Below are 13,286 nucleotides of genomic sequence, written 5' to 3' on the forward strand. Positions count from 1 at the left end.
GCATGGTAGGTGTATCTCGAAATTTGCCAACGTAGTACTCTTACTACTCTACAGTATACAGGTCCCGCGCATACTTCATTAGTACGGGCGTCCTCTGCAACCGCCCAGAGAAATGCACCTCAACGCCATACCATGCCGTACCGTGTCGTGCCATGCGATCCCTTCTATACAAACGACGTCTGTCCAACCGTCGTCAAGTCTCTCCTGCGTCTTTCTGTCTGCGCCCATCGCAAACCGTGCTTCTTTCGTGTCGCCCGTCCCCTTCGTCTTCGTCTTCCTCGTCGACATCATCGACCCCATCGTCAACCTCATCGCCGGCCTCGTCATCGACGACGAACCCCTCTTCGTCCCAGATTTCAACGCCAACCACGGACACCTGGGGGTGTGTCATCACTCGCCCGCCCGTCTAGTCAAACGCAAAGTCAATCATGTCGTCCGGCTCGCCCAAAAAGTCCATCAGGTGGTCCGTCGCGTCTCCGTCGGGATTGTTGAGCCACGCCTCCACGTCCAGCGGCTCCTCCTCACCCTCACCCTCACCCTCACCCTCCGCGCCCCCAGTCGCGCTCGGCAGCTCCACGCCCGCGTACGGCACGCGAAACACCACGCCCTGCATCAGCAGCTGCGGCCGCCACCCGCGCTCCGCCCGCAGGCCGCTGAGCCCGGCCACCAGCTCCGGCATCCTCTCCTCGGCCAGACGTCGCAGCTCCGGCATCGCCAGCGGCGCCGCCCCCCCCGCGCCGAACTCCTCAATGGTCATCTCGGGCGCCACCCACCCGTGCAGCGCGTCCATGCCCGTCCCCAGGCACGCCACCGCGCACTCCGTCCCGGGCACCCCCAGCCCTCTCGCCTCCGCCGTGAGCCGCCGCAGCAGCCGCTCCGCCACGCACCGCCCGCATGCCTTGCCCACCGTCTCGCACCCGAGCTTGAACACGCCCGGCGGGATCGGCGGCTTCTCCGCGCCGCCCGCCGCCACCGCCGAGAAGGCCACCTGGTGCGCGCACTCGCCCTCGGGAATCGGGCCGGGCACCTCCGCGGCGCTGCGCCGCCAGATGCACGAGTTGCAGCGGTTGCAGAGGGACGCCTCCGTGAAGGGCCGGGCCGTGTCGAAGCACCGCTGACAGAGGATGTGCCCGCACGGGAACACGTACTGCTTCGTGCACGGGTTGAGCGCCGCCGAAGCAAGGTCCGCGAGGTTGCCGCGGCAGCGGAGGCACGCCAGGGCCCGATGGTAGTTGCGCTGAGCCATCTGGCTGCAGGCCAAGAATGTCAGCCCCTGCCTTGGACCACTCATGACTGCGATCGGGGTCTCCTTCTTCGTTTTTCTTCTTCTTGTTTTCTCTCCGTTTCCCCTCTCTCGCAGCGTCAAACAAACGGTGTGTGCCACTCACTTCAGTCCGCCGTGTGCTGCTCGGAGCGCGGGCCGCCCCAAAACTCGGTCGAGTAAACTGCGTAGGTAGGTACTTGCTCTCGTCGCCGGGGAGCAGGAGCGACTCGCCTCGCCTCCGTTCCGTGGACGAGTACGCCAGACAGTCGCGGTGACCTTTTTTTCCCCAAAGCCCTAGCGAATGTCAGTTGCCTGTACCGCTACATGTGCCACTCGCACGCACGCTCAGTCACCCACTCTCAACTAGAGAAGTAAGCCTCCTCTATTCACGCCGTAGTCTGGACAGGGAGCTTGCTTTTTGTCGGTGTCGGTGCCAAGGGGCGTTTTCGCAGATATTAGGTACGCAGCCGTCTCGTCGCCACAGCAGACTCTGTGTTCAATCCCACTTCTTCCTCGGACAACAAGGCGGCGCGCCGCAAACCAGCAGAAAAAGGGGAAGCTGTCTCTCTCTCTTTCTCTATCTCTCTTCCAAGACGAAGCGTGAGTAATGCTCAAAGGCGAATAAGTACGGGGAGGGCGTAGCGTGAGTGACGGACAGAGAGGAAAGAAGAGGAAGAAGAAGAAGAAGAGCTCGTGAATATGTAGTGGGGAGCGAGCGAGCGAGGGAACGAGGTCAGAACGCTTCACGATGTCCTCTTCGCACACGCACACGCACACGCGAAGAAAGCACGCTTAACGCGCTGATTCACAGGTACGCCTACCAACCCGCCCGCTCTGATGGTTTCAGAAATAACGACAGTGGAGACAATGTCAACGATGATGCGGTGCGTTGGCGTGCGTTTCGCGATGAGAAAGTGCGAGTAGGAGAGAGTGGGAGTCAAAGAACAAACGGAAGAATCAGCAGCGACAAGACGACACAAGACGAGGTGGGAGAGGAGGTGAACAACATGCTGGCCACTCCACGACGAGCCCTCATAAACACACCCGCACACACACGTGTACAGTCACGGCTAGGCGGGCGGGCAGGCAGGCTTGCGGACTGAACACAAACGTACAGCTGCCCGCCAGCTGGTGCCGCTGCTCGCACGCGTGACGGGGCAACGCCAGGGACTGATTAGCAAGATGTCTGCCTGTATTCACGGCACAAAGGACAGAACGCAAAACTGTGCGCGGCGGCTCGCCCGGGGCAACCACAATATCCCACCGGAGACTGACTGCACCGGGACTACACAACGTCAGTCACCCGCCGCCAGTTGCGGGCGGTCAGCAGTCTGGCCTCCTCCTAGGCGCCACGCTCGCATCACCAACGCAGGAGTCATCAGTCTCGCAACAGTAGAATGATGATATATACCAAAAAATTGAGTGAGCAATGCTTCGTAGCACCGTAGACCCTCTAGTGATGTAGATTCTCGACGTCATCCTATCATATTAGTGACCCTGACACCTTTGCCTCCGCAAGCCATCTCTCCCCTTCCAAGACGGATGATTATGATGGTGGGGGGGCGGCGGTGGGGAGTGTGGTCCGACTTGGGTATCGTACAGCGGCAGCGCGTCCAAGATTACCGGTTCTCGACGCGCCAAAACTTCCAGCCCTCGCGCTCGCCGCCGTCGCCATGCACGCCGACCAGGCTCTCGACGCCCTTAGTCCCCTCGGCGTTGAGGAACTTTTCCACGTCAATCTCCATGCCACCCTCTTGGTCCTCCTCGGTGCCGTTCTTGAGTACCGCCGGCCAGAGCACGCCGACACCGTCGCCGCCCAGGATCGTCTCGAACCTTTGGTAGTTTTCGTCCTCCAGCTGCTGCTCAAGCTTGCGCAGCTTCTCCTTGGACACGCCCGGTCGCATGAGGGTGATGGAGCACCCACCACCGCCGGCACCCGTGAGCTTGGTCCAGCCGATGCCCTGGTGGTCGACGAGCTCCCTCACCCTCTCGAGGCGCGGATGCGACACGCCCAGTGAAACCAACAAGCCGTGATTGATGGTCATCAGCTCGCCCACCCTCCGCAGCGACTCTTCCTCCTCCTCATCAAAGTCTTCGTGCTCGATGAGCTCGGCCGCGCTCCCGGTGAGCTTGTCCATGGCGTCCAAGATGGTCCCCACCAGCTTGGGGTGCGTGTCCTTGAGCTTGGCGACCTTTGCGACCTCGTGCTCGGTCGACTTGGGCTGCCGAGTGTCCACCAGCAGGAGGGAGAGCTCCGGAAAGTCCCACAGCGGGCGCACCGACGGCGGCCCGGTGTAGTCTGTGCGGCGGAAGACGACGGCCTTGCCCTGGGTGGCCACGGTGTTGTCCACGCCCGAGGGGTTGCCGTGGATGCACATCTCGGCGACAAAGGCCCACCTGTTGATGCGCTCAACCTGCAGCCGTGCCTCCTCGTGCGGCTGGTCGGGGTGCGGCCCAGACAGTGTCCGCAGCTGGATGAGCAGTGCGACGGACAGGCAGACGGACACAGACGCGCTGCTGCCGAGGCCGGCGCTGACTGGTATGGTGGATCGAAGCGTGTACAGGCACCCGGGAAAGGCCGGCGATGCGAGCGAGAGGAAGAGGTAGAGGAAGGCAAAGGCCGAGTTGCGCTGGACTTTGCGCGTCTCGTCGGGCTGGTCGGTGCCCACGACGTCAATGTGCGGCTGCAAGACGGAGACGAGTTCGGGGTCGAGCTCGGTGACGAGGGAGTAGTACGACTTCTTCTTGGAGGGGCTCTGGAAGACATTCCAGGGCAGGTCGTCAATGTTCCACGTGTGGATGAGGTCGATGTCGGGGAACCGCAGCGAGACCGTCCGCTTCGACTTGGAGAGGGTCGTGACGTGGAGATAGGAGCGGAGGGAGATGGCGGCGGCAATGGCGGTCTAGAGGGGAAGAGGGCGTCCGTCAGTAAGGAAGGAGGCCGGGCCGTCGCCCGCTTCGTGGCCTCGCGGCAGCTCACCTTGCCGTGTACGACTGAGTGCTCGCCAAAGACAATGACCTTGCCCGGCGCAGACACCATGAAGGGCGGTGCCATGGGGCTCGACTGCTTGCGGTCCATCTTGAGGCGATGGGAAAGGGGCCCGTTGCCGTTCACATAGGACGTCCCATTGCTGGAACCGCGAGCGTCGGCGGCGCCGTTGAGCATGTCGGGGTCCGTGACGGACATTCAGCACCCGGTGATGGGGACGACGGACGGGCACTCGCGCAGTTAATGCGACTCGAGTCGGGTGTGTGATGATGTGTCGAGTCTGGGTGCCGGTTCGCGAGTGAGGCGTGGTCGCACAAGGAGGTCGCAGTCTTGGAGCGGTCGTCGCTGGTCGTTGTTCACGTCGTCGTCCGTCCGTCCGTCTTTGTCGTCGTTGTGACCGCAATCGTCGCTCGTGGTCGTCGTGCACGGGCAATGGGGATATAGAATGGAAGCCAGGAGGGGGCCGCGTAGTCCTATCGAGGTGGGCAAAATGGACGGACGTGCCAAAGTCAAAAGTGATGATAATAAACGGGGGGGGCAGTGCCAGGGGGGGGGGCCATGGGGCGGTTCGCTACTGCAGCAGAGCCACACCACCTCTTTATTACCTAGCTCGCCTCCGCTGACAAGCTGGGCTGACTACAACCTCACCACCTGCAATGCACCTTCCAGACCTTCCAGCCTATGCAGGGCCGCCCGCCCCCCAGGCACAGGCGCCCCCAAAAGGGGACCCTGGCCAGGCCAATCCAGTGGCACCGACCCGCATAGGTAAGGTGACGGGGAACACCCATACAGGTAGGAAACTTTCCTCACTGGGTACTCTTTATGCGCTGTCTCCTTCCTTTCTTTTGTCCTTCCTTGGCCCCCGCACTCGTCACCACCAACAACAGGCAACAGACACAGGCGATGCATACAAAGTAGGCACATACGTAGTTATTAGAGACCAACGCCAGCAGCCCATGTCATGTCTTGTGCAGCACATCCGACCTTGTCCCGGGCAGTCGCTCGTTCAACCTCGAGGCATCGCGTCGGACTCGGCAGGGCATCCGGCTAACTAACGTTAGTACCTAGCAGTTTGTAATTGCAGGCGTTCGATTGGGGGGGTGTCTCTGGTGGGTGGTGGATAGTGAAGTGCGTGTGTGTGTGTGGCTTTGCCTAGTGTCGGAAACTGTATCGGATCCTCTGTCGGGTCTCGACCCCGAACGATTAGCTAGTAACTACAGTATTCCTACCTGCCTTCTGCCCTACTAGGTAGGTACTGAGTGCGTGCAAGTAAGCTGATTCCCTGCATCGGACAACTGGTTTCGCAACGATATCTGGCGGACAAATCAATGCTTCGATGCGCCAGCGTGTGTCACTTCCTCAGTCCTACAAACCCAATGATATCCCTGTACGGTACAACATGTCAGACGTCCACGGACTTGAGTGCTACCCACTCTTGTCATCACCTCTTCCGACCCCATCCCATGCATCATTCTGCCTGCCACACCACCGCCAACCACCGCCTGGCAACGGCCATCTCGGCAACGCTAGCCCAAGTTCGTTCTCCGATCTTTTTTTTTTCCTTCTCCTGATCGTCAGCGCCGACGTCCAGGGACGGATGCAACTGTACCGGCCCGCCATCGCGAGGCCTACGCAGCCTAAGCAGGCATCGACCCCCGTCGGCGCGATGGCTGTCGTAGTCAAGAGGGCAGGCACACATGGACGACATTCCACATCAGGAGGCCCTTGACAGGTTTTCGCTCTTGGCAGTCTGCAAGCTTACGTTGTTAAAGAGCCGTATGTATATTGTGCCAGCCAAGTCTGTATACGCAAACGGCACAGCCTCGTTCGTCCTGCGAAACTCTGCTCCCATTCAGCCCAACGGCCGCCCCGCTGCCACTGTACCACCGTCTGCCCCTTCATTCAGTAGGCACTCTGTGCATTGCAGAGTAGCGATACCTTGAGCAGTCATCACGGACACTCTACCGTCACTGCCGTAGGTCCACATCCCTACCTCTACCCACCGTGGCATCGTGGGACTGGGTGCCATGCATGCATGGCAAACCATGTCTGGCGACGGTGACCCGCCGACGGCCCAACTCGGGCCCGGTTCACGAGCAGCAAGCACCGCATACCCCAATCTTTCCCCGCCATGGACGAACTTCTTGGACCCGGGAGGCTTGATGTCGCCGATCCAGCAGGGGCCAGGCACACATTCACCCGGTCGTTTGACAATGCACGCATGAATGGGCGACCCGAGCAGAGGGAGAGAGAGAGGGGGGGAGGGGGTGGGCGACAAACAGGTATAACTTGGGTACGTAGTGCCCGACTCGTCCTGTGGCCAAGCCTCCCCCATTTTGTGAGGATGCGGGGAAGTTGATCCCTCCTCGACTGATAATGGCCCACGTTCCAGAGCATCAAGGAAGGAGGCAGCACCGGGCCGTCCGTCCGCCCGCCCGTCACTGAACACACACACACACACACACACACACATGGGCACTGCGCGCAATCAAGCAACCGGCCATGATCGTATTTCGCCTGGAACCTATTCTCGAGCAGCAACCAGCCCCAGCTGAAGAGGCCCCGCCGCCCTCCCAGGTCAAGTCGGGTGGAAGCGTGCCAGCCCATGATGGCCCAAGAGCGCGATGCGGCTGGTGGTGGCAGATGATGGGTGGGCTTTTGACAGCTGCCTTTTCCACAGGTGGTTGCGTGACGCGGGACGCCTGGAAAGAGAAAAAGAGGACGCCACCCTCGTTGGCCCTCCGCCGTAGTGCAAGCGTTTCCATGTCCGCCGCTGGGGCTAGAAAAGTCAAAACCGACTGAGCTGGCAAATGGCACCACGACCAAGTTTGAGCCTGGCTGGCTGGCTGGCTGGCGCCCTCTCTTTCTTGTGCCATCCGGTTTGCCTGGCGGCGGCGACGGCGGCGGCGGCGTTGACGGCGGCGATCCACCGCTGCTCCTTCTGCCGCCGGGCGTCGTCGGGTGTGAGCCGACAGGTATGTGTGTACCTACGCAGCCCCGGAGGCTCAGAGGCAATTGTCCCCCTACCTAGGTACTAAGGTAGGCAAGAGTGAGGAGGCAAGGCACTGGAGGCAGGCCCCCCCCTTCCGCGCGTGGGTTACGACGTCATTCCAACGTTGCCTACGGTAGTGGATTAGTAGCTATAACTACGGCGCCATCGCCTGGTGCCTCATCGTGCAAGCAATACTAAAGCCAATGGTCAATTGACGTTGGCCCGCGCATAACCTCAACTCTCATCATCCCTACCTATATCCACGATCTCGCTCGCGTGTTTTCCTCATCCCCACGCGTCCGCGTCCGCGTTCCGCATCTCAGATTCGATCGGTCGAAACCACTCTGAGGACCAGCTACTAATCCCGTTGGCTGCCCCCGCCGCCGCCGCGATGCCCGTCACGGAGCTCGCCATCCTCAAGCTGAGGGGCGGCCACGACCAGCTCGAGTTCCTCGAGACCCTCATGGAGGTGCAGGAGCTGCAGGACGAGTGGATACACGAGAACAAGCCGTGCCACCTCGAGCCCAACGCCAACCTCAGCAGCATGTACGTCGAGGAGGCCGACCCCCCCTCGCTGCTCATCACCGCCCCCTGGGACTCGCCCGAGGCGCACGGCGAGTGGATCCAGAGTCGCGAGAACCAGGACTGCAACGGCAAGCTCTCCCAGTACATCCGCCCGGGCTGCGACTCGGTCCTCATGTTCCACATGGACGCCGCCGGTGCCGGTGCTGGTGATGGTGATGGTGATGGTCGTGGTGGTGCCGCTGCTGCTGGTGACGGTAGCGACGGCAGTGGCTGTCACAAAAACACCGCCGCGCGCAGCAGGCAGATGCGCAGGCCCTTTGAGAACCAGCGCAGCTTCAACGTCTGCCGCCTCAGCGTCGACCCGGCCAAGCGCGACGCCCTGGAGGACGCCTACCGCCGCCTCGAGGACCAGTCGCGCCCGGCGCCCGGCGCGGAGCCCAAGGTCTGGGGTGGCTGGCGGATCGAGAAGTCGGGCGACAACGAGGACCTGGTCGTCTTCTGGAGCGACGAAGTCCCCAACGAACGACTCGAGCCGCTCATGAGCTTCACCGACGACATTATCCGTCGCCGCTTCACGCACGTCGTGTAGGGTGGTGGGCGGCCGGCCGGGCACGTGAGCGGCAGGGAACGCTGGGATCATCAATGCTGCTGGGTTTGTTAGGAGCGAGGTCGAGGGGGCGCTTTGGTTTCTTTCACGGGGTCACAGTCGGCGGTGCTTGTCTTCGATGATATCCTGCGCAGACCGGAGGTGGAGGGAGTAGAGCTGGCGTTTTCGTCCCGTTGCGTGTGTATGTATGTGCCTCAAAATCGTTCTTTTCAACTCTATTCGAGAGCGCGTTCTGAGAACATGAAATGCAAGGTATCCCGAGACGCCTATTCGTGCATGTTTGGTTTTTCCTCCCACGCCCCAAATCACCCTCCCGCCTATTTTCCGCCCGCTGCTACCGCATGTCGTCGGTTCCTCTAGTTCTTCTTGGCGGAGACGTCGGCGATGTGCAGGTCTGCCCAGCATTCGTTAGCAATCAAACGTTCCTCGAAGCGCTCGGACTGCCCCTGTCGTCGTCGTCGTCGTCGTAGTCGTCGCTTTCAATTGAGAACAAGAGGCGGGTCGGAGGGAATGGAGAAAAAAGGGCCGCACATACTGGGAGGCAGGCTCTGCTTCAACTTCTCGGCCTTCTCGGTGTCCTTGAGCACCAGGGTGTACAGGTGCTTCTGGCAGCGGACCTTGAACTTGACGTTGTTGGCCTTCTTGTTCTTCTTGATCCGCGCGGCTGTGGGGGAGAAAATAATCGTTAGACACTGCTCGTACTTGTTCATATTTCGCACTGTCGTCGGCGCAATCGCGGATTCGGGGGCTCGCTGGGGGGGGCGTGAATGGGGTTTCTTTCGCTCGGCCAAAACCTACAGGAAGCGTCCTTCCGACGGCAGATCTCGATGAACTGGGCGCGCAGCAATGTCAGTACCTCATCCGCAATGGTATAATTCTGCACCGTGGCAGAAATCGTAAGCCCTTACCTTCTTGATATCAGCGACCTCCTTAGGCATTTTGGCGGTGGTTCGACGGGACTGTTGGGGGGACAGGGTCTTGAAGCAGCGGGAGTTGCGATTTGGGAGAGATTTTGGGATTTTCGTTTTGTGTGCGCCAGCTTTTCGCGGGGCGGGGCGCACGGGCCACGTTCTGTGGCTGGGGCGGCGGTCGACAAGCCACAAGCGGTGTGTCCACCAGCGAAGGCAGGATGAGTCGCCGCGTCACTGTGGCGTGTCCTCAACGGCGTGCCAACGCCGACGGAACACCTTTCATGTGAAGTGTATACGTACGTCGAACAGTAAGACTAGTATATAAACAGTCGACCGGTACGACGAATTGCCTCATACTCGCTTGCTTCATCACATCCAAGCCGTAAACCGCTCACAGGAGACGGGGCCACGCACCGCCACACGGCTACCCTGTACAATATGCCTACTGCAATGGATCACGCCATGAAGTCCAAGGTACGCTGATTCGGGTTCAGAATTCCAGTAGACCAAGGTGGAGGATCTCTGTGCTAATATTTTCCATTGCTCCGATGTAGAACATGGTTCTAGGTAGGCGTCGTTGATGAATGCGTCACATGCATCTGTTGACATAACTCAGCTTTTGGTGGAGTCATCGCCGCCGCCGCAGCTTGGACAATATGGGGAGGTGACATGTTCCCACGGGAGCCGGATCCAAAAGGAGACCCGGAGACCTGGACACGAGAGGAGATGAGACGGTGGCTGGCAGCAGTACGTTTATTTTCACGCTGAAGACGAAGTCGGGTCGCACTGACGACCTCTGCAGCGTAACCTATTCCCGCACAAGGACGACACAAGAGAGGAGCTTCTGGCACGAGTTTTGGCCAACATGAGGGCACCGAGGAGGTAATGAGCACTTGGATCTACGGGCTCTGTTGGTTGCATGATCTGAGAGTACATTTTCTTGAGCAATGGGACTGCTAAGTAACGGAGCACCTTGGCCATGTCCGCTCGGGCCCGTGACTACTTCGTACAAATCAAGCCTCGACGCCCCGAAGCAGGCAATGAACAGTCAGGCGGCATGCCCACTACACAGAGTCTGCAAGTCGCTTGGCCCCGGGCATCCTACCGCAACGTCAGTCCAGGCATGGGCAGCGGGAGCATCCTAGCCTCAAGCGCAACGCCGCTGCGTGTCGCGGAAAACAGCTGGCTTTTGCTTGGTGGAGCCCGTGGGTAGCGGGGCCAGGGAGTCAGTGTGGGGAAGACGGGAAGGACTATAACACAAAATAATTTAGCGCTTACCAAGCTCGAGTGACGCAGCGGTTAGCGTGTGAGATTGCAGATCTTAAAGTCGCTGGTTCGAATCCGGCCTCGAGCTTACCAACTTTCTTTTTTTGCGTTTTCTGCCTCGTCCTCTGGACCTGGTCTGGGCTCTCTTCCCGCCCCGTCGCCCTTTGACTGTACGCACGCACTTTGTGCATACACATAAGCGGCCTTGAGGGAGAGACTTCTATTCGTTGTTATTTTTGCATCGGCGCGCGAGGGCGTCGGGCGCTGCACTGGTGCTTCTACGAAGAAGGTACGGACCCCACGTTGCACTTGCTCTGCGAAGTAACTTAGGTACTACCCGGTGGAAGGAGCGAGGGCTTCAGGCGCGCACGGCAATGGTCAATGGCAGCGCCGGGTTGGGTGATCCCTCAATCCTTTGACGCTGAATGGCGTCGGCCGTCCTGACGTTGGCTTTGTAGCTTGTTTTATTGCATAACCCAAGGTTTGGTTGGGCCGCCCATTGTCTGCTGCTTGCTGTGCCTCTTGCTTCGTACTTTGTACATATTAACTAGGTATTAAGGTAGTGGCTGCATCGCTCTCCTGGACGATGCATGCAGCGCCCGTCAACAGGAAACCTACATCTCTGCGCTTCTGCACTCTTCCGTGTCCCCTAGAACAGCCCTATTTCGCCCCTGCTGCCCGTGCGCATAGCGACACTACTGTTTCTGTATCGATCCCGTCGTCAGCAGAGGTAGGGATCCGGGGCCCTGAAGACTGGGGCTGACTGACCATCAATTCATCAACATCGGGGCGGTCCTAGCCGGATTGATCCATTCATCGCACGTGCCGCTGACGGCGGACGGCAGCGGTGCGACACCCTCCACGTACTGATCTGATCTGATCAGGCGCAGCCGCCTCGACACTACATCGCCCATTCATTCAATCATTCCCGTCTCCGCGCCTTGATTATCGCAGCCGCCTGCCACGCCCGCCCGCCCGCGCGCGCCTGCGGTCTCATGCAGCGCTGGCTTCGGTGTCTGACGCAGACGGGATCCCCGTCAACGACTCAATCGCACTGCGACGTCTCCCGTCGCCATACATGACCGCCGCGAGCATCATCGCCCGGACTGGCGTGACGGCCACCACCAACCGCCATCCATCATGGCGTTCCTCGAGGACCCTCGGCTCCGGCAGCGATGGAACCAAATCGCTCACGACGCCGAGGCCGTGACGGAGAACGCCGCCGCCGGCATCTGGTCCTTCCAGCACAACTACATCAACCCTTGCTTCGGCTCCATCGCCGACTCCATCGAGCAGTGCACGACGGTATGCCTCGGCGACCCCGATGAGCGACTGCGCCGGCGGCGCGAACGCGAACGAGCGCATGGTGTGGCCGAGTACAGCTTCGACTTCTACGACGACTGGTACGAGGAGGAGAACGGCGCTGGTGGCGGGGGCGGAGGCCTGCTCGGCAGCTGGGGCGGCGAGGACTGGGACCGCCTCCTCGCGGGCACCGGGAGCGCGCGCAAGCACGCTGGCGGCGAAACAGCCGAGCAACCGCGTAGGAAACGGGGCATGAGCTACGGCACCAGAGGGCCCCGGAGGAAGTCGAGCGAGCCGGACCCGACCATCATCCCTAGCACCCAGCCCATCGGCTTCCTCAGCAAGCTGCCGTGGAAGATGGGCGGCACCCTGCGGTACAAGCCGAGCGCCGCCGACCTGCAGGAGCATCCCGGGAAGCACGATCAGGGGCATGGGCTCGCAGAGACGGAGCCCCTACTGGGGCCGGACACTGACTCGAATGATCCCCCGCTACGCGTAATGCGCCAGCGTAGCGGGACGACGGGCTCCGGGGACACATCTGATTCATACCGCTCCCGCGGCGACCTGTTCCCGAGCGACGGCGAAGGCGACGAAGACGCCGTCCCCCTAGACGACGAAGTGACCTACGACATGATACGAAAGGACGACAGGAGCAGTGGCAAGACGTCACGGACGCGTAGCAGCAAGGGCAAGCGGCCAGCAAATGGGCTCGCGACGAGGACGGTGTCGAGGACCACGCTGGGCTCCAGCATGTCGGGCGAGTCACCCGAGCTGGACCGCACCATGAGATCCCTGCCCGCCACGCCCGACGCCGAGCGCGTACTGTCTCTGGAAGACCTGGAGCGGGAAGAAGAGCTGCTGCGGCAGGAAGAAGAAGAGGAGGTGGCGAGAAGAAAGGAAGCGGCAACGCAACTGGCGGCTCGGATGGGGCTGGGGAACGACGCCGGAACCCATCCTAGGTCCGGAACAAATGCGAGCTCCTCCGAAGGAGGCTTTGACCCCGGCCCCGAGTCCGAGCCTATTGCACACGAGCAGGACACCAACGGGCAAGGCTCGGGAGACCGGGGGCACAGGAAACCGGAGGATGACCCCCCTACACCAGCAGGAGATGGTGTCGGACGGCGGCAAGGTGGAGAGACGAAAGGTACACGGGAGCTGGACTTTCATGCCGCGCGTCTGCCTAACTTTGGGTGAGGGGCGGGCCTCGAGGCGGGAGCGTTTCACTTTCTCATTCAAAGGTGTATTACTTTGTGGCTGCCCTCGTGCAGCATTCGATGTGCATGGCTACGCGCTCTGCTTGCTTGTTCAACGACGAAGGGCACGTCGGTGACACGTGGTGCGGCAGGTGGCACGAAGACGCCGCCGACGTGAGTGACACCACGGTGGGCTGTTTTGCGTGCGGGTGCGGCAATGATGAAGAGACGAGTTGA

General features: G+C 60.8%; 6 protein-coding genes and 1 non-coding gene across 7 annotated transcripts; 4 read left to right on the forward strand and 3 right to left on the reverse strand.

Moving 5' to 3' along the window:
* Positions 1 to 406: 406 nt before the first annotated feature.
* JDV02_004756 (uncharacterized protein) lies at positions 407 to 1,246 on the reverse strand (the record flags this gene model as incomplete). Its single annotated transcript, XM_047985991.1, has 1 exon — positions 407 to 1,246. One exon carries the CDS (start codon positions 1,244 to 1,246, stop codon positions 407 to 409), a length of 840 nt encoding a protein of 279 aa, XP_047841971.1.
* Positions 1,247 to 2,491: 1,245 nt separating this feature from the next.
* ERG12 (Mevalonate kinase) lies at positions 2,492 to 4,735 on the reverse strand. The gene is made up of 2 exons (XM_047985992.1): positions 4,245 to 4,735; positions 2,492 to 4,167 (listed from the first exon to the last, which is right to left on the reverse strand). The coding sequence occupies exons 1-2, from the start codon at positions 4,449 to 4,451 to the stop codon at positions 2,884 to 2,886; spliced, it is 1,491 nt and encodes a 496-aa protein (XP_047841972.1). The 5' UTR covers positions 4,452 to 4,735; the 3' UTR covers positions 2,492 to 2,883.
* Positions 4,736 to 7,017: 2,282 nt separating this feature from the next.
* Positions 7,018 to 8,658, forward strand: JDV02_004758 (uncharacterized protein). Its single transcript, XM_047985993.1, has 3 exons — positions 7,018 to 7,324; positions 7,383 to 8,558; positions 8,630 to 8,658. Exon 2 carries the CDS (start codon positions 7,637 to 7,639, stop codon positions 8,357 to 8,359), a length of 723 nt encoding a protein of 240 aa, XP_047841973.1. The 5' UTR covers positions 7,018 to 7,324; positions 7,383 to 7,636; the 3' UTR covers positions 8,360 to 8,558; positions 8,630 to 8,658.
* RPL38 (60S ribosomal protein L38) lies at positions 8,569 to 9,486 on the reverse strand. Its single transcript, XM_047985994.1, has 4 exons — positions 9,286 to 9,486; positions 9,176 to 9,209; positions 8,913 to 9,041; positions 8,569 to 8,771 (listed from the first exon to the last, which is right to left on the reverse strand). The coding sequence occupies exons 1-4, from the start codon at positions 9,313 to 9,315 to the stop codon at positions 8,734 to 8,736; spliced, it is 231 nt and encodes a 76-aa protein (XP_047841974.1). The 5' UTR covers positions 9,316 to 9,486; the 3' UTR covers positions 8,569 to 8,733.
* Positions 9,487 to 9,750: 264 nt separating this feature from the next.
* JDV02_004760 (uncharacterized protein) lies at positions 9,751 to 10,174 on the forward strand (the record flags this gene model as incomplete). The annotated part of the gene is made up of 4 exons (XM_047985995.1): positions 9,751 to 9,762; positions 9,843 to 9,855; positions 9,905 to 10,035; positions 10,091 to 10,174. The coding sequence occupies 4 exons, from the start codon at positions 9,751 to 9,753 to the stop codon at positions 10,172 to 10,174; spliced, it is 240 nt and encodes a 79-aa protein (XP_047841975.1).
* Positions 10,175 to 10,569: 395 nt separating this feature from the next.
* On the forward strand, positions 10,570 to 10,642 carry JDV02_004761. The gene has a single exon. It is a non-coding gene; the product is annotated as a tRNA-Cys (tRNA).
* Positions 10,643 to 11,694: 1,052 nt separating this feature from the next.
* Positions 11,695 to 13,050, forward strand: JDV02_004762 (uncharacterized protein; the record flags this gene model as incomplete). The annotated part of the gene is made up of 1 exon (XM_047985996.1): positions 11,695 to 13,050. One exon carries the CDS (start codon positions 11,695 to 11,697, stop codon positions 13,048 to 13,050), a length of 1,356 nt encoding a protein of 451 aa, XP_047841976.1.
* Positions 13,051 to 13,286: the final 236 nt, after the last annotated feature.

Source organism: Purpureocillium takamizusanense, chromosome 4 (genome assembly GCF_022605165.1).
Source record: "Purpureocillium takamizusanense chromosome 4, complete sequence".
Classification (NCBI taxonomy): domain Eukaryota; kingdom Fungi; phylum Ascomycota; class Sordariomycetes; order Hypocreales; family Ophiocordycipitaceae; genus Purpureocillium; species Purpureocillium takamizusanense.